Here is a 26,484-nt window from a genome sequence, read left to right on the forward strand (position 1 = left end):
AACACAAACCATGTCTGATAACAGAATAATCGGTAACACTTTATATTAAGATTCTTTAACAAGCTTTGTTAACACATTAACAAACATTATAAATGAATTTATAGGGTGTTAGTAAGACATTTATTAGTACAATAAGTCTAATAAGGTTTATTAAATTACTTTGTTAAGACATTTACAAGCATTACAAGCATTATTATTAGGATTTTTTAAGATGCTAATGATGCATTTATTGACATTATAGGTGCCTAACAAATGTGTCAGTGTTAATAAGCTTAAGTAATTAAGTTAATTAAGCTTAAGTTTTATTGACTAACTGAAGGAAAGAGATTCGTCCGTTTTTGGGTTCTTTCCATCCATGCGTGTTCGATAGTCGAGAGTGGTAAAACAAACAAGGATTCAACCGGTGTAAAAATACACAGAGTTTATTTCCCTGACAATAGTTCTAAAGCACAGTTTAAAACATTAATGCAGATATATCTGGATTCTCAAGTAAAGATCTACTGACGCACAAGTTACATGCGAATTACTCGTAGATTTTCCTAAGAACAATGGAAAACTTTAAAACCAGTCTTTTTAAGATGTGTTTGAATCTCCGCCTTCCGGAAAGATCATGGTCGCTGATCCTCCGCCCCGGAACACTCTGATTCGTCAGCTGATAGCCCGCCTGCTTCCACCGGCCAATAGCTGAAGGTTGCAAAGTCCAGATCCGCTCCGCCTTTCCAGGGGTGGGGGCCATTCACCGGCGCACACAATCCATGATCAAAAGGAGTCCTCCTCTGGTCCAAAGTAAATCATACCAGCCAAACGAATACTCCATCGCCGGCACGAGATCAGAGGTCAGCTTCATCCTCCACATGAGAACACGAACCTGAACACTTTCCCAAGGATAAGGTGTTCAACCCAGATAGTAGAAATGTAGTACATGACATATTTATTACGTCTCTGGAAACTCCTAGATTTGCACAAAGAAGTCCTAGTTGCTGCTGCAACTACAAAGCACAAGTGAAGGTCACTGGAGAATAAGTCCTGTTGAGTTCAAAATGAGTTCACTTCACACTAAAGATAAAGCTATAACATAATGAAGAATAAGATATTAAAACATACATTTTCTACATTTCCCTCTCTTGATCACACAAAGTGTGATCACCTAAAAGATTTAACACTACAACACTCAAAACAACAAAACATTACAAACCTAACCTAACCTGACAGCTGTGGTCTGAAGCCCGCACAATCTGGAACACAAAATATTTCAAAGGAGTTAGGCGTCCATGCATGAACGTGCGAGCGAAACCTGTCTGGAGCATCAATTAAACATTCAGTGTATAGTCTGACAGGAAAAGTCTCGCGACGGTTCCGTGCTCCTGCGACAACCACCCCGAAGGATGCCCATGCTTACAAGATCGACCTAACCCCTTGGCACAAAGTCATTAAGTAAAGTTACATAGTACAAAAACTAAAGTGGTAAACAAGGTAAATAAAACAAATTCAAAGTCTAATTCAGTGTAAGTCAAAGTCAAATAGTAAAAAAAAAAAGCATAACCGTAAAAAAGATAACAGTTCCTGTAAAGCAAAAGAACACCTGGAATTAAGGGGGAGGAAAGCGAGACATGTTAAGGCAGAACAAAATCCCACAGATGACTAAAAGAAAAACAGAATTGTTAAACAGAACAGCAAGCGTAATTCAGGAAATTACTTCCATCTCCTCCATGGGGTCCCATTGGAGGGGCTGTGATACATGCGCTCTACCTAAATAAGAATAGCAATAAGTAAAATGCAACAAAATCCAAAAGATCCTTCAGGGCCTCGAACACTCGCGTCCTTCTGTATGTCCCACAAGCTCTGACCAGCTTGGACCAGGCCTCCTATGAACTTCTCAATAAACCTGGTAATTAGAGATCTGATACAGAGGACACAACAGAACAGCTGTAAAAGAATTGGAGTGTCCACACATATGTACCTTCTCCCAAAGATGAATCTGCTGTGGATCTAAATATTGATTAGCGTTAGGGTCAGTAACTTAAATATAAAAAACAATAATCCAAAAACCATATTAGAAAAACAAAACACAAGACACAAGAATCATGTTACGCCTGCGGAGGGGAGAGCAGCAAATGTGATGGGAAAAAGTCCATCAGTGTTTCTCTTCTCAAAGGTCTGCGTCTCCTCATGCTGTCATTAAGAACACAAGTGGGGAAGAAAAAAATTCAAGACAAAAAGAAAAGTTCATTAGAGACAGTCGTATAACTGCCTTATCAACCCAGGACAGTGTCGTAAAACTTCCTCATCCTTGCTGAGGATGAGTGAACCAGAGGAACACACAAACAAAGCTGTAGAAAAAGTGAAAAAGGTCAATCTGAGTTACCATTTAAACATCCCTTCTAAACAAATACATTCAAATGATAATAATAAAACAATTTGACGATGATAATAAAACAATTTCCTTAAGACTCCCTAATGTCCATCTCCCTCTCTTGGAGTGGAAACATTGCAGAGTCAAACAGAGATAAGGCACAAACACAAAACCAGATAATATTGAAAGGAAAAATATAAATTGAATAAAAATTGAACATAAAATAGAAGAACAACAAACAGATCAGTGCACCGTTCAGATTAACAGGCGTCCTGTCCACGGTCCTGGGAAAAGCAAGATCACAAGGTGAAGAAATGAAACCACTTATTGTCGTTGCCTTGCAGCCGTGAGGTCTGTCACCCTTGTCGTTTAGCATTGACCTCAAGGGGTAGTAGGTTCCACAAAACAAAGAAGAAAATGTCTTCCATAACCACAAAGACTCAAGAAAACCATCATTTCTCTTACTGTCTCTGGACATTTATGCTGCAAAACAGACTTTCTATGCTCCGTAGACATTGAAGAACCTGTGCTGGAAACAGTTGTACCTAAAAATGGGACTTCCCTTCTGCAACGTTGCAAATTCCTGTTAGACACTTCAAAACCCAAATCAAACAACGTCAAAAGAAGATCTTTCATTACTTGCAGGCAGATTTCAGCAGTCGGTGCCGTTAGCAGGAGCTAATCAACCTTACATCAAAAACACAACCCTCTAATAGCATAATATCCTGTCGGAGAAACTTTAAACAGTGATTGAAAATGCCAGGAGAATATTTAAATCCTTGTGGCAAGCTGTGTACTGCAAACGGATACCTTTATACTGAAATGCGAATAGATGTCTGCTATTTCATGTAATGGAATGCAAAAGAAAGCACTTGCTAAAGCAATAGCAGTGAACCACACACAAACCACACACATTGTGGGGCTAAAGTTGACAGCATGCTATGTAGATCAGGCACAGGGAGGACTGGAGTAATGATGACTTCACTAACAGCCCTTAAATCATGTGCCATGCGATAAGTTTTATTATCTGCTTGTAAAACCGGTCTCAAACGAGTAAACCGTGAAAAATATGAATGCTCAATTACACCAGAGTTCCACAAACCAATCAGAATTTCCTTCATCTGCATCCTTCACTCAGCTGCACTGAGATCTAAAAACATTTGTGCTCTTGCAGTTACCTGAATCTCCACCGGGGAAGCGGTGAAGCATGAACAAACATCAAATGAACCTGTTGACCATGAAGCATCAGAGAGCGTTTTTAACATCACCTCTGCATCTTCATGATCTGTCTTCTATCTGCTGCGATGACTGACGATGTAGAAATGCTCCAGAACTGAGGAGGTAGTACTTGAAGACAAAGTTATCCTGTACATATTTATTGAGGGAGAGAAGTGAACACCTGAAAATCCCAGTTTAGACAGATGTTTGTTTACATCCCTCTCAGTCATGGGTCTGAGTTGTCGAGCTTCATGACCAGGGGAGTGCTAATTCTATGTGCGATACAGGTGTGACTAACTTCCGGTATCATGGCAAATGTGAGTGTGTGAATAAAAAATAAACTATACACCCTCTTGACCAATTTATATGTCAGTGTAGTTTAAATACCACGTATGGCCATCTACCTGATGAAATGCTTCCCGGTACAGTTGATCATCCTCTCTGTCATAATAGAATGTGCAGTTCAGGTCATCGGAGGCGGAAAAATATTGCTTCTAGGACAGGACTCATGGCATCCAAACCCGAAATACATGGACACACCTGGCGTTTCAGGGCCCTCTGGATCCAGCAGGTGTCAGCAGCAGGGGTTGGCTGTGGGGTGTGGCATGGCATCCAGTCTGAAAGAATGCTGGCTCCTGTTTTGACAAAAACGTTCCGTCCCAACAGATTCACAGGCGTGTGTGGTGAATGCACAAATGAATGTTCCACCATCTGGTCAAAAGTCAGTTGGATGGTCTTTTGCCGGGTTTGAGGAGTCATATGTTCATTTGTCAGAGCTGATGGAGGCAACCGGCAGTTTATAGAGGAACACATTGCACCAGTGTCCATTCATGGAGTTACCTCTGAGCTTGAAAGGGACCATGGCTCCTACATCACCAAGTGGTATTGTCCGACTTGTCACCTGTGGTCTTCGCCACAGTGGAGGAGCTTGGAGCGGTCGTGGGTGCTGTTCGTGTCCTCTGCTCCTGGTCTGTGCATTCTGCTGTTGGGTACCTTGTTGTGGGCAGTCGTTGCCATATGTCCTGAGCGCCACAGATGCCATTTCCAGCTGCTGCTGGGGGGTCCCTGGGTGGCCCACGCCTTCCAGGAGGGGATACCCGTCCTCCCGTCCCGGCCTCCGATACCTGAACATTGCTACAGGTCCTGAGGGTATTTAAACTCATCATGTTATGTGCTTTTTTTTTTTTAAACACCTTCATTATCCAGAGTGGATTGTTCCTGCAGTGTAAATGACTGTTTTTCAGTTGTTCAACTCCTCCCTTTGTCCTTTTTCTTCAAATGTGCTCTGCAGTGATGAATCAGATGTATTTTAAATCGACTCTTATCACCTCGCAGACGCTCCGATGCATTCTCCATGCATGCAGTCATGGCTTCATTTGATTAGCGGAGCTGACCTGAGGGTCAGACCCCCCTAACACGGCTCCTTCCTGTGAAGCCAAAGAACTGAGAAATGCTCTTTTTGTCACTCACCCAATGAAGCAGAGGGGGTTTTCTGTGTAAAGATTTATGAGGTCTCAGGACGGCTCTGCGCCTTTCCTGCAACATTAAAGCTATGTGCTGCTTGGAAAAAACATGTTGTTACTGCAGATGTTGTTAAAGCAGATTTGTTACTGTCATGCTTTCTTTTCACCATCACCAACTCTATGGATGCTAAAGTTGGTTAATCAATGATGAAAATCAGCAAAGGAAAAAAACCTTAAACTTTTCTCTGAACTATATGACGGATGTGGAGCAAAATCTTTGAAAAATACATTGTTTTAGATGCATACTGGCAGCTAATCATTCACTTTTAATCCAGAAACAAAGACAATTTGTTTTGACTTACCATTAAGGACTTGCTGTCCTACAAATAGAATTCTGAGAAGTGCTAAAAGCAACAAAATTCCACAATTTAAGCTTTTCCTTATTTAACTAAAAACACAATTCACACTCTAAACCACAACAGGTTCGTTAAAACACAGACAATCAATACGCAGACAATAACTTTTAACCGTTTTCTCAAAACCACACCAAAAGACATAACACAACAAATTAGGCACCTTACAGATAAACAAGATAAACCATTTCACTGAAATGAATCGTTTATCACTAGCATTAACATTCATGTTCTCCCTTCTTCTGTTCTACTAGAACCAGCACCTTTCCTTACCTTACCATACCTTTCTGTGTCCACAGACCCTCTATCACTTCCAATGCCGTTCATTTCTACTTTAATTCACTGCTTTGTCCTTTCCCCATTCTGTACAACATCCACTTACACTGTCTTCAAACTATAATTACATCAAAACATGGGATCTGCTGCAAACTATCTTTAAACACCAATAAATCCTTTAACACCAACACTAAGTAATCTGAGAAATATCAAAACATATAAACATATAAACTAAATTAAACATTGCAAACATTCTTTTTAAGGGAGTCCGGATCTAAACCAACAAATACTTACAATTAGTGTCAATAGCATTACTTTTTAGCAAAACTTAACTAAATCATGGTAATTAGGAATTACAAAATAAAGTAGAGACATTTATTCAAAATAAGAAAACCGAAATAATTGCAAAATCATTTTACACAAAATATATTGGACCGATATTACCTTACTGTGTTTTAGAAAGATTTGCCCAACTTTAGGCAAATTCCAGAGAAAGTTAGGCTACGTTCGACAGAGGCAGAACAGAGACCGTTGCTGCAGGCTGCAGCTGCAGTCAAGCTGCTGTTGTGGCTTAAACTTCCATCGGAAGCGCTGCTCATAGACTCCTTTCTACTTAAAAATCTTTTTCGTCGAACTAAGACCACTGAAATTTGTTTTTATCGACGTCTTACAACCGAGGTCATGACCACGCTCAATAACTACAATGTCAGTTGTTATTTTACCACAAATTAGTTCGCAAACTCTTAAGCCTTGTTACGTGAAGGTTTAGCGCAGGTTGAACATTTCGGTCTCCATGGACGCCGTCACGCCGACCACATGGTACAAACAAAGCCAATCAGAGCTGTCGACGCATTCGAAAGAAACTAAAACGTCCCGTTATTGGCTAATTCGAAACAAGATGGCCACGTCCATAGAGAAAACATTTCACACAGAAACATGGAAAATAAAGCCAAAATTCGCTACTTTCAAACAGTTTTTCATCCCATACTTTCCAAAATCTCATGCATACATTTCATTCATAAGCAGTCACGTCTCCAAAATCTCATACATTCAGTCCGTTCATCAGCGATCACGTCTGTATTGTCAACAGTCAGTCGTCAAGTCATGTTGTCGTTTTTGTCCTGACAAAATGCACAATTTTCCTCATCTTCTGTCAAATTCAGCGCTCATGTTTATTTTGAATCCTTCTTTGGTTTCTCTCCGCGTATAAAAAAATAATTTGTAGAGGCCGAAGCCTCCTTGGTGTTTCCGAAAATCCTAGACGCGCAAAATTAGTTCCTATAATAACTCTGTTTTTCGTAAGGGATTTCTTAACAGGTTGAACAGACACAAACCTAGTCAATTTGCTGCTTTCCAAATATCACAAGCTCCCAATTTGCCAACGTTCAATTTTGTACAGGCCGAACAGACGAAAAACCTGCATAATTATAATTGTCCAATTTTTCAAAATCTTTTACTGCCGCCCAAAGTGTATATTTTGCCACCGTTCAATTCGCTGTTCTAGGGAGGGTGAACCCAACACTTATTTACTGGGGTGCGCTCGCCCGTTCGTTCGTATAGGGTACACTGTGCCACCCATACAATCGACTTCTCCTTTAATTTGAGATCATCAATACGCAGACTTTACAAAAGGCTCTGCTCACCATGATTATGAATGAGGCCTCTGAAGAAGTCGACCGCATGGCAGGAAGCATCCCCAGACTTTACGTCGAAAGTCTCAGAAATCTCGTAATAAGCCACTATGATGTGGTCCAACCGGTCTGGTCCGCGTTTCCTATTCACCCCCGACTTCACGTCTCTGGGTCACCAAATTGAAGGAAAGAGATTCGTCCGTTTTTGGGTTCTTTCCATCCATGCGTGTTCGATAGTCGAGAGTGGTAAAACAAACAAGGATTCAACCGGTGTAAAAATACACAGAGTTTATTTCCCTGACAATAGTTCTAAAGCACAGTTTAAAACATTAATGCAGATATATCTGGATTCTCAAGTAAAGATCTACTGACGCACAAGTTACATGCGAATTACTCGTAGATTTTCCTAAGAACAATGGAAAACTTTAAAACCAGTCTTTTTAAGATGTGTTTGAATCTCCGCCTTCCGGAAAGATCATGGTCGCTGATCCTCCGCCCCGGAACACTCTGATTCGTCAGCTGATAGCCCGCCTGCTTCCACCGGCCAATAGCTGAAGGTTGCAAAGTCCAGATCCGCTCCGCCTTTCCAGGGGTGGGGGCCATTCACCGGCGCACACAATCCATGATCAAAAGGAGTCCTCCTCTGGTCCAAAGTAAATCATACCAGCCAAACGAATACTCCATCGCCGGCACGAGATCAGAGGTCAGCTTCATCCTCCACATGAGAACACGAACCTGAACACTTTCCCAAGGATAAGGTGTTCAACCCAGATAGTAGAAATGTAGTACATGACATATTTATTACGTCTCTGGAAACTCCTAGATTTGCACAAAGAAGTCCTAGTTGCTGCTGCAACTACAAAGCACAAGTGAAGGTCACTGGAGAATAAGTCCTGTTGAGTTCAAAATGAGTTCACTTCACACTAAAGATAAAGCTATAACATAATGAAGAATAAGATATTAAAACATACATTTTCTACACTAACTTAACAAATTAATAGGCTTTATTATTGTGTCAGATGCTAGTAAGATATTTATTAGCATTATAGATGTTTTGCAAATACTTGAAAGTGTTAATAAGATTTATTAACATCTAAAGTCCGACCATTGTCTTCTAAATCCATATTACTAAACTGCTTATAAGCTTTACAGCTGTATTAGTTAACTTTGTTAATAGTTTATTAATTGTTTTGCAGCACCTCATCTAAAGTGAGGACAGTTTTTACCACAAACAACCACAAACAACGGCATAAAGATTGTAAAAAGAACTTTATAACATTAAAACAAAATAAACATACACAAATCTTTCTGTAAAAAGAGGTATAATAATTTAATTAAGACACATTTTCAAAAGCAAAACAAAACATAGGGACTGGTGTTGGATGACTAGCATCATAGCTAAGGATAAAGTATTAGCATCTATCCTGAGTGAAACATTCATTGCAAATCCAATCACCAGGAGAAAATTCTCTGGATTTAATGCCAACTGCATTCAACCACTGTTGCATTGCTTCAAAGTCCACTAGAAAGTTACACAAGCCAGTAATTTTTGAAGACCGAAGGAATAAACCTACAGGAGCCATGCTAAAGCTAACACGCTAACTAGGTTAACTTATCTCACCATTGGCTAATAAATCTGTCAATCAAACTCATCAGCAAACCGGGCGTGCTCGCTTTCAGCCAATTGAATGGCCTCTTAGACTTTGCTTTCATATAGGTGATGAGAAAGCCCCGCCCATCTTTGATTCTGTACCGGTCGGTTGTTAGCGTGTTAGCTTTAGCATGGCTCCTGTAGGTTTAATGTCTTCGGTCTTCAAAAATTACTGGATTGTGCAACTTTCTAGTCAGTGGACTTTGAAGCAATGCAACAGTGGTTTAATGCAGTTGGCATTAAATCCAGAGAATTTTCTCCTGGTGATTGGATTTGCAATGAATGTTTCACTCAGGATAGATGCTTATACTTTATCCTTAGCTATGATGCTAGTCATCCAACACCAGTCCCTATGTTTTTTTGTTGTTTTTTTGGCTTTTGAAAATTTGTCTTAATTAAATTATTATATCTCTTTTTACAGAAAGATTTGTGTATTTTTATTTTGTTTTAATGTTATAAAGTTCTTTTTACAATCTATGCCGTTGTTTGTGGTAAAAACTGTCCTCACTTTAGAAGACGTGCTGCAAAACAATTAATAAACTATTAACAAAGTTAACTAATACAGCTGTAAAGCTTATAAGCAGTTTAGTAATATGGATTTAGAAGACAATGGTCGGACTTTAGATGTTAATAAATCTTATTAACACTTTCAAGTATTTGCAAAACATCTATAATGCTAATAAATATCTTACTAGGATCTTACACATTAATAAAGCCTATTAATTTGTTAAGTTAGTCAATAAAACTTATTAAGTTTATGAACACTTAGGCTTGTGTCAGGCATCTATAATGCTAATAAATACTTTACTAGAACCCCAAACAATAATAATACTTCTTAATATGTTAACAAAGGTTGTTAATAAATCTAATTAAGCTTATTAACACTGACACATTTGTTAGGCACCTATAATGTCAATAAATGCATCATTAGCATCTTAAAAAATCCTAATAATAATGCTTGTAAATGTGTTAACTAAGTAATTTAATAAACCTTATTAGACTTATTGTACTAATAAATGTCTTACTAACACCCTATAAATTCATTTATAATGCTTATTAATGCGTTAACAAAGCTTGTTAAGGAATCTTAATATAAAGTGTTACCGAATAATCTTTTTAGTAGTTTATTTCAAAGATATGAAAAAGTTCCTCCTGCTGAGAAAAATGCATCTGAAATCTACAGAATGCAAAATTGATAAACTGACCCTCAACCTTAGTTTTCCTTTATATAGAAATAGAAAAATAATCTTAAACGCATTTCTTTTGGTTTATAGGTCTCTAGGTAAACTCCACTCACACGACGACCGTTTGAAGTTTGATAAGGAAATATTCAGAGCGGCTGTTATCTGAGGTCGTATTCAAACTGTGTGCAACAACGGCCACTAGTTTCTGAATTTGAAAGCAGACTATCTGTGGCTTTAATTTGAATTTCCAAAAGTACAGATAAAACGGCTCTGTGTCACGTGTTGGAACGATAGTGTAGACATAGATTGCAGGTGTCAATGAACTTTTCAGATTTTACATTTTCTTTCATCTATTGCATTCAGAAACATTCATGCAACTCAGTGACTCGTTTAAACAAAACCTTCCACCTGTTCAATTTACTGACTTCCACTGGAGCCAAATATAAAATTCTTCCAACTTTAATCTAGATTTTTTTTAAGATGCTTGTTTTTTTGATTTTTTTAAAGCCAGTCTCAGCCATATAACAGTGTCTTTGTAGGTTTTATTGAGGCTGTTTGAGCTTTTAACAGACAGGAGAATGAGTGACACCTGAGAAAAACTCATAAAGGCACTTTCTCCTTCTCACACAATATTGGTACATTTGTCTAATTGTCATGTTAGAAAACATGGTACAAATAAAAGATGTAATTAGTTGTGAAAATTGTATGAAGTAAGTTTTGCTCCAGCAAAAATATAGATGTGAAAGTGCAGGAATGTCCTAAAGGAAACAGAAAAACTATTATCTTTCCACCAGGAGGTCAAGACTTATTCTTCACCGTTTTTCACAGCTTTTCTTGCGTTTGGTAATGTATAAACTCCAAAAGGAGGAAAAAAACAGAAGAACTGAAGTTTTATCATCACTGTCTTCATGTTCGCTCTTTGTCCTCACTTCTGTTCAACAACGATACCCTCGAGCAAAAGAGAACACCTGTTTGTAGCCATCATTTTCCGATAACCGTATCACTCTACTCAATCACCCAGTGGTCATTGTTGGCGTCCTCGCCTCTCGCATCACCTGAAGTTCTCATCACGCGATAATCAAATGAACTTCACTTCCCGCTTCATCAATATAAACCGTGAGGAAGAAGACCCACTACTTCACACCAGCTCTGGACATCTGAGGTTCTTCTTCACTTGAACAGGTGAGTGAGCAGCAGGCGTCCAATGGGACGTCTGTCAGGTACGGTAAGGGGGGGACTTTTCAGATGACCTAACTTCTAACTCAACACCAGCTTTTGGACAATTGCACTAAATCAGGCAGATGGATGGAAATACTGGCCATCAGTTAAGGATGTCCAGGTACCAGGTGTACGTGGAAACTTTGGTCATTTAGCTAAGACACGTGTTAGATGTCTTTTATTGTGATTTTATGGCCAAAACCAGAGTGTTTTGTGAGTTTTATCAACAAAGCAACAACTGACTTGAGCTTCTACTTGTGAAAAGTCCAGTCATTTCTTTCTCTGTAGACAACTCTTGAATAGAATTTGGAGCCAAAAACCTTCTTTCTGAAAGTCCTCAGTGAGTCTGCTAACACCGACAGTGTTCTGAAGTGGACACTCTTGGTCAAAGTAGCCTGTGTCTTTAATCCAGGCTCCAATATTTGGTCAATCAGACCTGCAGCAGCAGAACTAAAGAGAAAACTGCTTCAAAATGCTTTCAAGAATTTTTTCATGTTTTTCACTCTGCAGAGTCTCTGGAAGCAGATTTCTGGATATCTACCATCACGATGATGCTCACGGTGTCTTCTCAGCGCTATCAGGTCTGTGCTGTGCTGGTAAGTAAAGACGGTCACAGTGTCAGATGTTACGGTGCAAAGAGTCAGTTTTCCAACTCCTGAGAAAGTTTTATTCGTAAGAATTATCGTAGGTTTAGAGTTAGTTCATATTTCTCAGCAGGCCTTGTTTTTTTATCGTATTCTTTAGAAGACATCATTGTGTTTTCTTTGTGGGTCTTTCAGCTGCTGTCAGTCCTGCTGGCTCTCTTGGACGTCTCCCTTGGACAGCCACAAATTTCTAAAGGTACAAAAATAAGTCATTTTTGTTGAAACTAAAGCAAAAAAACAAGTTTTAAGTGTGTAAAAATCTCCAGAATATTATTTTAGTGAAAGAACAAGTGTATTTTATTGTCTCTGCAGTTCAAATGGGGATTTCTGACCATAACAACAGAGGTCCTAAAGCACCGGAGGAATACTTATTCGTAACACTGGAGTGGGAGAAGTTTAATAGCAGAGTTCCAAAAGATGCTGTTAGAATCAGAGAGGGAGATGAAATGTATGTGTGCAGAAACATGGAGAAGAAATGCATGGTCGGTATTTTGAAAGGGTCCAAATGTGAGTATGAGGAAGGAGGGAATTTAAAAAATCCAGACTCATTTGAAGTCCTCATAAACAAAGATGACTTTGAGGATCCTAAGTGGAAACCAGTTAAATGCACTCGAGAAGTTGAAGAAGTGCGTGAAAACGCTGTCAAAATCTGTGAAGATCAGAACTTGTTTGTTGGGACAAAAGGCGAGGAAGCAAAGTCTTTGCCAGCTGTGAAGTCGGCTTCGGAACAAAAGTTCGCTCATAGTTCTGTAGGTAAATGGTTGAATTCATTAAGACCGGTAAAATATTTGGAAAAGAAAACTGGATCTTGCCAGGTTCTTATTGTTTCGTATGAAAATGTAATGGAACAGGAAATATTAGACTTTAAAAAAATGGGGGGAAATGAGGGGGAAAAAACCACTGATCTGGGCATAGACGACAGGTTCATGGTTGAGGTTCTCAACAGTGGAAAAAAGGAAGTTACAGAAACTGTTCAGTCTAAAACGACAACCAAACAGGAAAGAAGATGGGACTTTACATACACCATTACCGCTGGAGGTAAACTTACAGTTGGGGTTGACCCCTCAGGTCTTAAAGAGGCTGGAAGTAAATTTACCACAGGTTTTAAAGCAGCGTTAGAGCTTAACCTTCAGTATACAACCACAACGCACAATGGGCTTTCTGTTGTAAAAGAAAACGAGCATATGACTTCTACTCTGGTTCCGGTTCCAGCAAACAGCAAGTGCACAGTCAATTTAGTTATCAGGAAGATCAGGGAGGAGACTCCTTTTACAGCCAATATCTATCGTAAATTCAAAAGAGGTGAACCTAAGATAAAACCAATCTCTGGGACTTATTTTTTTACTTTTAGAAAGGCTGAAGCTAGCATAGTGCAGTGTGAATCTCTGGACGGCAACAGGGCTGGCCCAGGTTTGTTGACAAATTTGAGGGATAAACTAAAACGAATTGGCAGGTCTTTGTAAAGCAAATCTTCTGTAAAAGCAGATCCAAAGTGCTTTAACTACAAGAGGAATAAATGACCTCATCAAAGATTTTGTGTTTTTGTGTTTTTTTTAATCTTTATTTTAATTACTGTGACATTTTTCTGTGAATATTGTTGAATATCTCTTCATTAAAAACGGTTCAAACAAACTTAGAATCAAGTTTGACATTAAGGATGTATTCAGACTGGACACATTATGTTTGCCTCCCTGATAATCCAGACTAAATTTTTAGTCTGAATACACCAAAGTGGACTCTGGTCCAGGACCAGGAACCGCTCTCTGACCCGTCTTTGGAGTTGGTCTGGGTTCGTTTCCAATGGGACTGAGCTTCAGTTGGATCTGTTCCTCTCTGTTCCTGGAGCGGAACAGCTGGACCAAACCTGTCAGCTAATGAAGAACTCATGGAAGCATTTTGGGATCTGAGTGAGTCGGTACTGAACGTTTGGGCTGACCTTGTAGTCTGTTCAAAGTCAAAGGTAGCTTTAGACTTTGGACTATTTCCACGTTTTCTGGCAGGACCACCGATCGTTTTTGGGTTTTATTGGAGGACGACCCGTTGAATTGAAGCAGATTACTAAGCGGAGGAAAAGAAACTAAGCAGGAATCCCTCGACAGCGGGGAGCCAAGACCGTCGAGTGAATATTATATGTGGCCGTGCGTCGTGACTGGCTCGATAACACCCCGCCGGCGCATCCTTTACAGTGAACGCCGCCCAGACATGGCCGCACCGGGCCGTGGACTGAAGTACTCACAGCCTCCTCTCTACCGTCTGAAGGAGGGTTTTCTTTTTAAAATTTTACCAAAGTTAAACATTTTATGGTCATTTCATGCATCTGCTAAGCCATGTCTCCTTGTTTACAGACCTTCCCAATATGGCGTCACTCTTTATGTTGAACGATGGCAACAGGCTAGCGATGCGTCTCTAGCCTGTATATCTCTTTGGACCAAACCAGCCACCGTAGCCGGGCATTATGGGATGGAAACAGTCACAGAGCAAAGATGAAACCCAGCAACTCATTGAAATGTGATCGGCCTCATTAAAACTCTTAACGTGACACACATCGCCTCTCGCTGTTGTTTTCATAAATGCTTGTCAGAGTACCTTCTTATCCACTGTCTCCTCAGTCACCGCCTTGCAGCACGCCAAACGCAATCCACGCGATCTTACGGAGCCCGTGTCCTGACATTAAGATATAAAAATATATCTTGTTCCCACAGATTAATATCTTGTTCCCACAGATTATTATCTCGTTCGCACAAAATACTATTCCGTTCCCTCGAAATGATTAAGTCGTGCGAACGCAATAATTATTGACGTCATAAGTCATTCACACGGATATGCTCTCTGTACGCCGGCAAAAGCCGCTTTCAGCGGTAACTTCCGTGTCTCTGTGACCCATATTCGTTCAAAAAAGGAACATGAAAAACAAAAATGTGTCATGGTTTGAGTTTGTTGTGTCTTGGTTTTTGCTTTAGTTCTTGTTCTGTCTTGTTTGGTTCTGTTTCCTGTTTTATTTTGAAAGGTTTCCTGTCTTGTCATGTTTTTTGAGTTTTACTTCCTGGTCCCCATCTGCCCTGATTGTGTTCACCTGTGTCTTGTCTGCCCTGCCTGTATATAAGTCTTGTCTCTGCCTTCCTCTTGTGCTGGTCCATTAACGCCTCATATAATGTCTTTAACGTCTTCATGTGTCCTCGTCCCTTCATGCCATGTTCCATGTTTCTTGCCACGCTCATGTTCCATGTTTCAAGCCACGCCAAAGTAAGTTTTGTTTGCTTTGTCATCCTGCTCTGCAGCGCTTTTTGTTATTAAACCCCCTTGCCCTTGAACCGTGTGGCTCTGCATTTGGGTCCTTACCTGCTCTCGAGCCCCTTCACCGTGACAGAATGGACCAGCCATATTTTCTGGACCCAGCGGAGCGGGACATGCGGCTGCTAGAGGCCTACTGCCAAGAAGCTGAGCGGACCAGGTGTTGGAATAATGTATATAGGTTATCTCATATTTGCTTATTTTATTCATCACCTTGCTATATATGTATAGGTGATTTAATCATGTTTGCAGAAGTATCTGTGTGTGTCCAAATCTGTTTCACAGGAAGGTGGAGGTGACACCCTTGGGAGAAAATGTTTCTTTGCGTCTTTTCAGCATTCTCCTGAGAACCTGTGTTAGCTGTGTCTAAAATGAATCGAAGGACGCTCTGTGTTAGTTTATCTGAGAAATGGCTTTGCAGGTCCAGAGATGATTTGAGAAGACTGTGGAAGGATGGACATGTTGTAATAAGTACTTTCTGATAGCGCTGCAGCTGTGTTTTTATCTGTTTCCCCTCCTTAGAGCTCAGCCCATGTGTAACTTGGGGACAACCCAAATCAACTTATTAAAAGAGGAGGCAGCAGAATTTGCGCCAGAGTGGAGAGAGATTGTTTACTGGGTAGATCTGTCTGCTCTCCTCGTAAAGGTACCTTTGTCCGTTGGTCTTTCTTTCCTTTTTGAATTGTTATGATGTTGCAGGTTGTTTGAACCCAACACCAGGACATACTGGGTTTTCGACCAGGCCCAGTTCTCCTCGTATGCTTGGAGTGGGAGCCACCTGGACTATACTGGGAGCCGTCTCGCCATGAGGGGTCGTCGTCGATGCCGTCATCCCCGCCGTCCCCTTCAACTTCCCCTTCCTGTTCCGGAGGTGGTCCGGCACGCACCACAACCCCTTCCAGTGGTGGTCCTGGATGCACCCCAGCCTCTCCCTGTCCCGGTGGTGGTCCCGGACGCACCACAACCCGCTCCAGTGGTGGTCCCGGATGCACCCCGACCCGTTCCGGCTCCCAGGGGGGTGCCGACTGCACCCCGACCGGTCCCTGCTCCCAGGGGCATACCCGACCTGCCGGCCGACTACCCGCCTGACCGGGCACCTGAGAATGTGTGAATGAAATGTGTCCAAACAAGTAAAGTAGACTGAATATCAAATCCATTCACATTCTATTTTATTTAAGTTCACCACTGTTTTTCCACATCCAAAGAATCCAAAGGGAACATTATTATTCTGATCCGTTTTTGCTGACATCACATGTGTTGTTACTGTGATTGGACGGTTTTTTTTTTTTTTTTTTTTTTTTTTTTTTTTTTTGTCGTCATAGTAAAATAAACCAACTGTCTGAATCTAAATTACACTTTCCAGGATTGATTATCATCAATTTGTTTCATTTTCATTTAACCATTTTCTGATGGCATATTTGCTGATTTGTTTAACAATTGGCCTCAGACTGATCTGGTTGGACTGAATCCAAATCGATTCGTCAAATAAGTTGAATAAACATTACATAACCACGAATAACTGCTTTAAATAAAGCTTCAGATGTTCAGTTAAATGTTAAATACCAAATGAAAAGAGAATTACAGAATTTTTATTTGTATAGAAAAAGTGAATAGACACATTTCTGAATTCCAACTTATCTGACAGTGACAGCTGAAAGGTGAAAAAGTTCTGGTTGTTTCAGTTAAAGCCTAAAAAAAATTTAAACCAAAGTTTAGAGAATAAGTGAGGAAACTTTCCGTCTAATCTTCTGCGTTTGACTTTTTTTTTTTTTTTTTTTTTTTTTAATTATAAATCAAAACCAGAGCAGCCTGGACCTGCGGCCCGGTTCTGGAAACTACCCCTGGCTCCAGTGTGTGGACTGAAGTGTAAGACCAAATGTACCGTTTGAAGAGTAAAACTGTCACAGGGTTTATGAAGGTTTGCACTGAAATAGTCATGTTAATTAGCTTATTGGTGGATCTCATCTAAGCTTCTCTGCTGATCTCAAATACAGTCAGTGCTTCAGATACAAATCATGCAATGTACACGATTGTGTTTTCATTTTATGTGCGCAAAAAACAGAAGAATGTGTCCTTTAGCTTTCATTGATGTTCATTCATGAAGCCAACGGAAATGATCAGAATTTATTCATTCATAAATCGTAAAATCCCTCTCTCTCCTTCCCTCCTTTCCTTTTCCGTCTGGTTAAAAATATAATTAAGATGAATAAAGTTTAGTCTAAATTACAAAAGGGGTTTATTCAGACATACCTCTGGTTTGTCAGAAGATTCATAACCCCTGTTGTAACAGTAAAATATGTCCAACACAAGAGGCCCTCAGCTCTCATCTGTCTGCTCAGCTGTTGGACAGGACAAGTTAAAAAAATATATGTATGTATGTATATGAAAGTGCAGAAATGTCCTAAAGGAAACAGAAAAACTATTATCTTTCCACCAGGAGGTCAAGACTTATTCTTCACCGTTTTTCACAGCTTTTCTTGCGTTTGGTAATGTATAAACTCCAAAAGGAGGAAAAAAACAGAAGAACTGAAGTTTTATCATCACTGTCTTCATGTTCGCTCTTTGTCCTCACTTCTGTTCAACAACGATACCCTCGAGCAAAAGAGAACACCTGTTTGTAGCCATCATTTTCCGATAACCGTATCACTCTACTCAATCACCCAGTGGTCATTGTTGGCGTCCTCGCCTCTCGCATCACCTGAAGTTCTCATCACGCGATAATCAAATGAACTTCACTTCCCGCTTCATCAATATAAACCGTGAGGAAGAAGACCCACTACTTCACACCAGCTCTGGACATCTGAGGTTCTTCTTCACTTGAACAGGTGAGTGAGCAGCAGGCGTCCAATGGGACGTCTGTCAGGTACGGTAAGAGGGGGACTTATCAGATGGCCTAACTTCTAACTCAACCCCAGCTTTTGGACAATTGCACTAAATCAGGCAGACGGATGGAAATACTGGCCATCAGTTAAGGATGTCCAGGTACCAGGTGTACGTGGAAACTTTGGTCATTTAGCTAAGACACGTCTTAGATGTCTTTTATTGTGATTTTATGGCCAAAACCAGAGTGATTTGTGAGTTTTATCAGCAAAGCAAAAACTGACTTGAGCTTCTACTTGTGAAAAGTCCAGTCATTTCTTTCAATGTAGACAACTCTTGAATAGAATTTGGAGCCAAAAACCTTTTTCTGAAAGTCCTCAGTGAGTCTGTTCTGTTTGATCAACCAAAATATTCTTAGCGAGGGGAGAAATAAAAAACGTTATCAGTAGAGACAAGGAGGACTAGAATTTTGTAACCACTGAAATAAAAACAAGTCAACTTTATTTACAGAGAGGGAGGTCAAAGCGGACAGCTCAACAAGCTGCACAGGGAAAGAAGAAAAAGGCCGTAAAATACAGAAAATGTTTGTTTTACAATCTAATTGGTATAAAACGACATTGTAAGATCAATTAATAACTGGTTTTTAAGGTGGATCTAAGTGAGCATGAGATTCACTACCCTGAAGTGAGCAGGCAGCAGGTGAACAGAGTAGAAGGAGGAAGAAACCTGCAGCAGAACCAGACTCGGTCTCTGCCCCAGTGGTTGGAGTGTGAGAGGACACACTGGACAACACTGGGACATCTGAAGGAGACTAAAGCCAGACAGGTTAGAGACTGTAACAAGTAAAGGATCATTAATAGACAAAGGTGTGGTCACAGGAAATCAAATGCAACTTTATTTGTTTCCAAACCCTTTAAAGGAGATGGGAGAGGAAAGTGTTCTGCAGTGGACACTCTTGGTCAAAGTAGCCTGTGTCTTTAATCCAGGCTCCAATCAATTGGTCAATCAGGCCTGCAGCAGCAGAACTAAAGAGAAAACTGATTCAAAATGCCTTTAAGAATTTTTTCATGTTTTTCACTCTGCAGAGTCTCTGGAAGCAGATTTCTGGATATCTACCATCACGATGATGCTCACGGTGTCTTCTCAGTGCTGTGCTGTGCTGGTAAGTAAAGACGGTCACCGTGTCAGATGTTACGGTACAAAAAGTCAGTTTTCCAAACCCTGAGAAAGTTTTATTCGTATGAATTACCGTAGGTTTAGAGTTAGTTCATATTTATTTATTGTGGGTTTTTCAGCTGCTGTCGGTCCTGCTGACTCTCTTGGAGGGAAAAAATCACCAAACGCTGAAGGTACAAATAAAGTAACTTTAGTTAAAACAGCAAAAAAAAACTAGTTTTAAGTTTGTAAAAATCTCCCAGAATATTAGGAATTTTAGTGAAATTGAAAACACTTAAAGTGATTAAATTTTGAATCATATTTGGAGTAAATGAGCATGCATTTATTGTTACTATTTTTCACAATTACATCTAGTTTCACTGAGTTGCAATACCTAAACAAATGTTTAAGAACAAGTGTAAAATACAGTCTTCCTCTTGTATTGTCTCTGCAGAACAAGCAGTGATTTCTGACCAGAACAACAGAGGTCCTAAAATCTCCAGCAGCACTTTGGTGTCGATTCATCGAAGGAATGCACCGGAGGAATACGATTACGTGATAATGAACTGGGAGAAGTTTAATGACAGAGTTCCAAAAGATGCTGTTAGAATCAGAGATGAAGATGAAATGTATGTGTGCAGAAACACGGAGAAGAAATGCGTGGTCGGCATTTTGAAAGAGTCCAAATGTGAGTATGAGAAAGGGGAAGAAGGGAAATTAGATCATCCAGACTCATTTGAAGTCCTCGTGAACAAAGATGACTTTGAAAGTCTTGAGTGGAAAAGAGTTACATGCACTCAAGAAGTTGAAGAAGTGCGTGAAAACGCTGTCAAAATCTGCGACGATCAGAACTTGTTTGTCGGGAGAAAAAGCGAGGAGGCAAAGTCTTTGCCAGCAGAGAAGTCAGCTAAGAGAAAACAGCTTGAGAAGATCTTTTCTATTCAAAAAACAAAAACAAAAGATATGAAAAAACTAGAATCAAAAACTGGACTTTGCAAGGTTCTGACTGTTTCGTATGAAAATGTAAAAGAACAGAAAATATCAGACTTTCAGTATGAAGAGGAGAAAAAAAAAGAAACTAATATGGGCATCCAAATCCAGGAGACGATTGTGGTTACCAACAAAAACAGTGTGGAAGCTACACAAACTGTTCAACCTACAAAATCAACCAGCAAGGAGGAAAGATGGGACCTGACTTACTCCATTACCAAGGGAGTTAAACTCACAATTGGGGGGGATTCTGAAGGTTTTAAAGCAGCATTTGAGCTTAGTTATCAGTCTACATCCACAGAGCACACGGGATATGCTTTTAAAAAAGATAGCGGGACGATGAGTTCTTCTCAGGTTAAGGTTCCACCAAAAAGCAAGTGCACAGTCCATGTCAAGTCAAGCCAGCTCATGGCTGAGATTCCTTTTAAGACCAAACTCACTCGCTACTATAAGAGAGGTGAACCTAAGATAAAAGAAGTCTCTGGGACTTTTGTTTCAAGCAATTTTGGACACACTGAATTTGTGATAGAGAAGTGTGAACCTCTAGACGGAAACGTGGCCTCTGCAGGAAGGGCTGACCCGAGGCAGGTGACAATAATACGAGATCAACAACAACGAATTAGGCAAGGCAGGTCTTTGTGAAACAAATCTTCTGTAAAAGCAGATACACAGTGCTTTAACTACAACAGGAATAAATGACCTCATCCATGATTTTGTGATTTTGTGTTTTTTGTCTTTCTTTTAATTACTTTAACGTTTTTCAGTGAATATTGTTGAATGTTTCTTCATTAAAACTGTCAAAACAAACTTAATATCACAAGGAAACCTCATCCCAAAGTTGAACCAAAGGAGCTTTCCAAAGATGTTCAATAAAGGATCTCTGAGTGTATCCAGAGTCCGTTGGTTTGATTCTTTGGTCAGGACCGAGTGGTCAACCTGGCGCTTCAGACCGTCCTTCTATTATTAGCAACCATGAACCGTGGACAAACGTGGGCACTTTGTGTTATATTTTTATATGAAAAGTGCTTTATAAATAAAGTTTGATTTGATTTGACAAACGTGGAGCAACAAAGAGACACAACTCCTAGAAATGTGTCCAGATGAACACAGAGATTAGCACAAACACAAGAACTCTGCAGGTTTTCTATCTATTTTCTGTCCCCACAAGGACAGTAAAGCAGAGGAGCTCTCAGGATTTCTGTCTGAAGCTACTTTGCCCCTCCCTTGCCATTCCTGGCCAATCCTTCTTACTCTGTTTACATCCCATAATGCCCAACTACAGCGGCCATTTGGTTCAATTGCTCTGCACCAAGAGTGGATTGTATTCAAAAGAAGACCAGCATGACATTAAGTGTATTCACACATCTGCACCTGGGGCTGGGATCCCTCCTTCCCTGGCTCTGAGACGGGGCGGGGTAACTCCGTTGGGGCCCGCGGTTGCTTTGGGCGACACCCATCATGGCAGCGGGGTCTGGGGCGGGCAGGCTGGTTGGCCCTGTCAGGATGGGGGGGCTGCCTAGGAGAGGGGGAGGGTCCACTATCAGTACAGGACCTTGGAGGTTTGGCGAGTTGGGGTCTCCACTGAGGCAATCGGTGGTCGCCCCGGCTGGTTGGCTGCCTCGTTGGAACTTGCACTCTCTGTCCCCCTCTGCCCCCCCGATCTCTGGCTTTGGTGGGCCCCCCGTAGTCGTCCTGCTGGCCCTGGCCTGGGCGGTGGATGTGATTGCTGGGCAGGTGGTTGTTCTCTATCTGCTACCGTGTGGGTGTTGGGGGGGGGCTTTCCTGGCTGCCACGGCGGGAGTCTTGGTGTGGGGATGGCTGGACACTCTCCCCCCTTCTTTTTACATTCCATTATCCATTTTAAAAGAACATGAACACTCACCTGAGCACAGGTGTTAGCTCACCTTTGCACTAATAGGTTGTGTGACTTAATGTAATGTTTTAATGTTTCAAATCTGTTGGTCTGAATGTAAAAGTATCAGTTGTATTGTGTCCATGTTGACATGTTTGGAATGTGAACAGTTTTGGAGCCAACAGGTATGTTTGTGGCATTTGGGTGTTAGGTGTGTGTGGACAGGCCCCGCCCCCTTTTAGATTTGTATTCCTGATTAACCTGACTGTAATGATTGTAAACATCCAGCTATGTTGCTTTATGCTGCTTCATGGTTTCACACCCCCCCATTCTAAAATCACCCTCGTACCCCCCCCCCCCCCCCCCCCCTACATCCCTCTCTCTTCTTCCCTCCTTTCCTTTTCCGTCCGGTCCAACAGGAAGTTGTTACAAATAAAAGTGACATGAATAATGCTTAGGTAAAATCACAAAAGAGGTTTATTCAAATATGCACCTTGTGTGTCAGAAGATTCATAACCCCTCTTGGAACAGTAAAATATATCCAACACAAGAGGCCTCGACTGTCTGCTCAGCTGTTGGACACATTTGGTTTGCTTCCCCCGATAATCCAGAACAAATTTTCATACTGAACACACCAAGGCGGACCCTGGTCCAGGACCAGGAACCGCTCGACTGAATCGAAATCAATTTATCGAATAATTTCTGAATCCAAACTGATCTGAAAGTGATTGACAGCTGAAAAAAAGGTGAAGAACTTCTGGTTGTTTCTGTTTGTTAAAGCCTGAAAAGAAAATCAGATTTAAGCGGATTCTCCTTTTATTTCAGTGAAACTGAAAGACGTTTAGAGAACGACTGAGGAAACTTTCCATCTGATCTTCTGCGTTTGACCGATTATTTTTAAATTATAAATCAAAACCGGAGCAGCCTGGACCTGCGGCCCGGTTCTGGAAACTACCCCTGGCTGCAGTGTGTGGACTGAAGTGTAACACCAAATGAACCGTTTGAAGAGTAAAACTGCCACATGGTTTATGAAGGTTTGCACTGAAGACTAGACATGTTAATTAGCTTATTGGTGGATCTCATCTAAGCTTCTCTGCCGATCTCAAATATAGTCAGGGCTTCATTGATGTTCATTCATGAAGCCAACAGAAATGACCGGAATTTATTCATTCATAATTCGTGTCGGTGTTGTAAATGGCTAAAGAAAAAGAAAAACAGAAAAATGTGTCATTTTTCATTTTTTTTAATCTCTCTTAAAGAAGAAAAGACAAGCTGACGCGTGTTCCGTGTGAACTCACATACTTTATCTTAATTGTGATTTCAACTATAAAAGTATGTTTTACTTATGTGGTTAATGAAGTTAAACTAATGACATGTTTTGTTCTGGTGTTGCAGGCTGGGGCGAAGCTGGAAATGGGGGTAACAAGGGGGGGCCTCCAGTGTTTCGCCCAGGGCCTCGAACTGGCCTGGACCGCCTCTGCTGGAGACAGCGCGTTGATTGAAAAGTAGAAACGCGCCTCAGAAGTTCAGTCGCGGGCGAATCCAAACGGCAGTGTGACGTGAACACGCCATTGTGGATCCGACTGATGACCGACCCGTGGCTCATGAACCGGATTCTTCCTGGGAAGCATTTTTGACTGTCCTTCACTTTTTTTCACTTCCTTTTCTCTTCAAGCCGTTCATAATTGGTCAGTGGGTGTTTGGGGTGGGGTGTGGGGGGGTAGCGAGTGCGGGCTCCTCTCAGCTGATGATGACGTAGACAAAACGGTGATCAAATGTTGAGAACAAATTCGTGAGGATGACCCCCCCACAGGTAGAGAACAGCATCCTCAGCTCGCCTGCACGAGGGGGGGGGGGGGTTGCATGCTGCGCAAAGTCCGGTGATTCCGGTAACTCCACCCGCAGCAGCCGCGCGCGCCTCCAGCATCAGCGCGCGTGAGTGACGGGCTTCGAGGCGGAGGAGGAGAACCGCATCACGGAGGAGCCGCGCGGACTGACAGGAGAACATCCGTCTCCGCGGAGAAGCAACGTAAAAATACGCCCCCCCTCCCCCTCCGTTACTGACAGCTCTGCGCCTCGCGCCATCCGTCAGTCGGGAGGATCTGAGGAGGGGGGCGCCGAGCTGGAGAGGACCGTCTGCCCTGTCCGGTTCGATTGGAGCGACACCGAGCCGTGCGGGAGCCGTTGCCCCGCAGATGCAGACGGCCGTGCGGGTTTCGGCGTGACTGAGGAGCCGGTTTACCGTCTTCTAACGCGAAAACCGACGCGGGAAATCTGCGCGTCTTCGCTGGATCCACGTTACCGGCAGGTGAGCGAGACTCGGCTCGCAGAGCTGCGCTCCGGTTCCGAGGGAAGGGCGGGAAGCGAAGCTGCCTCACGCCCGCACGGATCCGGGTCCCCCCCGCAAGCGACCGGCGCGTGCGTCACCGAGCCCGTGACTGGCGGAACACCTGACATTCCCGCGTGACGCCCGAACATTCTGGTTCTGGTCCACGCGCCGGCCTGCGCGAGTTGTGGTGCGGGCCTAGCAGGGACCCCCCCTCTGCCCCGCACACACTCAGGTGGGACTGACGTGGTTCGGGGGGGGGGGGGGGGGCGGATGATTAATCAGCAACAGCTGAGGCTGCTCGCGCGCGGCTGCTGAGTCCATGTTTATCAGGATCTCAAATAGCCCCCCTCCTCAGAAAGGACACCGTCCTCCCTAAAATAGTGCAGGAAGGAGATCCGTGCGGGAGCAGACTGACGGCTAAAGAAGGAACTGATCTTTTCTGTCGTTTATGTGCACAAAATCAGGGATTAAACGGGATTTCAGGTCCAAATAATCTGATTTTTTCATAAATATTAATTTAACTTCATAAAATATTCTCAGAGTTATCCCCCTGATCTCAAAGTCTAACGGTTTTAATTGTCATAAGACTTCTGTTTTAGTGTTTATGGTTTAATATTGGCTGAAATTATCTTTTCTTACAGATAAATGTCAGTAAAAAAGAGAAATAAATCTGCTTTAATGTGGATTAACTCCACAGAAGCAAACATTGACTTCAGTTTCAGCTTTTCTTCATTCTAGTTTCTGCTTCTGATTCCTATGAATTTTTGTGAGGATGTTAACTTAATGTTATTTCTGAAGAAACTGGAAAGTAAACATTGACACTTAAACAGCTGAATAATGTGCTAAACATCCTATTAGTGCTATGAAACATAAAGCAAACAATCACAAAAAATGCTTTGAGTTCAGACTTTTACACAAAAAACTTCAGTTTGATGGACGCTGATCTTCAGATTTTGAGTCATTTATGGAAAAAGTCTTAAAGATCTTTTGAAAACACTGAAGTTCTGTCTAATCTGCCTGATGCTCTGAGAAAACGACACTCTTTGTTCTAATTGATTTAATTGATTTCTCCTATAAAAACAAAGGAAATGGACACTAAAAATAAAATTACATAGATTCAATTCATGAATTGATTAGAAAATTACATTTGTTTCTCTGAAAGTGGTGTTGATAAAAGTCAAAAGTCAAACTTTGAGGCCAAACATCAGATAATAAACTATCTGCTCAGGAATTCACCATCATTTTATGAAAAGATTTATTTCTGCTTCTCTTTAATCTCAGCCTGATGTCACAAAAAGCATTTCTGGTTTAGATTTTTTAAATTTGAAATAAAACTTTTCAAGTTTGAGGGTTTTTTCCCCACAGTAGTATTATGGTCTGTTAAGGTTTATTTCTATATTTGTCACCCTTCTTAAACAAAGATGGCTCTTAATTGAGTGCAGGTTCATATTTTGGATAACAGGATTACTGATCCAAACACTAAACATGATCCTCCATAAACATTTTACACAAAGATTGTGTTTCTTCTTCTGTATATGTCAATTTGGTCAAATTCATGTGTTTTGAAGAGGTTGGGGGGGGGGGTTTCTTTTCGTCACAGGAACATTATTTAGACCTTTAATTGAAACAATGCTGACGTGATGTGCATGTTAGCAGCCAAATGGTAACATTAGCAGCCAAATGCTAACATGGAACCAATGTTGAAGTCCAACCTGACTTCCCCGGGTTCTTTCATTTGGAGACAGTCGTATCCTGTAGTTGAAGCTTCTAATAATGAGACTTTATGCTCTGAAACTTTGGTTCGCCTCTGCAGAGGGAGAATTCAACACATCTGCTTACAACCTCTCATCCCAGTCTGCGTCAACTCTGCCTTCTACCGTCTGCAGGGTCCTTTTATTGAACAGTCGTATCCACTGACGTCACATCACGTCTGTTGTGAATGCAGCTTTAGGTGTCGTTGGATGTTAAATCACAGTGGGTCTTTAAATTTAGCGTA

At 41.3% G+C, this 26,484-nt stretch overlaps 3 protein-coding genes across 5 annotated transcripts in view; all 3 read left to right on the forward strand.

Moving 5' to 3' along the window:
- The first annotated feature begins 11,182 nt into the window (after positions 1-11,182).
- On the forward strand, positions 11,183-13,583 carry LOC110017491 (natterin-2-like). The gene is made up of 4 exons (XM_020713517.2): positions 11,183-11,371; positions 11,918-12,003; positions 12,187-12,247; positions 12,364-13,583. Exons 2-4 carry the CDS (start codon positions 11,956-11,958, stop codon positions 13,512-13,514), a joined length of 1,260 nt encoding a protein of 419 aa, XP_020569176.1. The 5' UTR covers positions 11,183-11,371; positions 11,918-11,955; the 3' UTR covers positions 13,515-13,583.
- A 5,899-nt stretch (positions 13,584-19,482) lies between these two features.
- Positions 19,483-21,018, forward strand: LOC110017492 (natterin-2). Its single transcript, XM_020713519.1, has 2 exons — positions 19,483-19,511; positions 19,772-21,018. The coding sequence occupies exon 2, from the start codon at positions 19,879-19,881 to the stop codon at positions 20,947-20,949; it is 1,071 nt and encodes a 356-aa protein (XP_020569178.1). The 5' UTR covers positions 19,483-19,511; positions 19,772-19,878; the 3' UTR covers positions 20,950-21,018.
- Positions 21,019-23,028: 2,010 nt separating this feature from the next.
- slc8a3 (solute carrier family 8 member A3) overlaps positions 23,029-26,484 on the forward strand; it is an 84,984-nt gene continuing 81,528 nt past the window's right edge. The window contains exon 1 of one of the 3 annotated variants that reach the window (XM_023951636.1): positions 23,029-24,467. The gene's annotated coding sequence lies outside the window, so the exon portion shown is untranslated. The remainder of the gene's footprint in view (positions 24,468-26,484) is intronic. The other 2 variants (XM_023951634.1, XM_023951635.1) reach the window with 2 other exon arrangements.

This window comes from Oryzias latipes, chromosome 22, assembly GCF_002234675.1.
Source record: "Oryzias latipes chromosome 22, ASM223467v1".
In the NCBI taxonomy this organism is placed as follows: Eukaryota; Metazoa; Chordata; class Actinopteri; order Beloniformes; family Adrianichthyidae; genus Oryzias; species Oryzias latipes.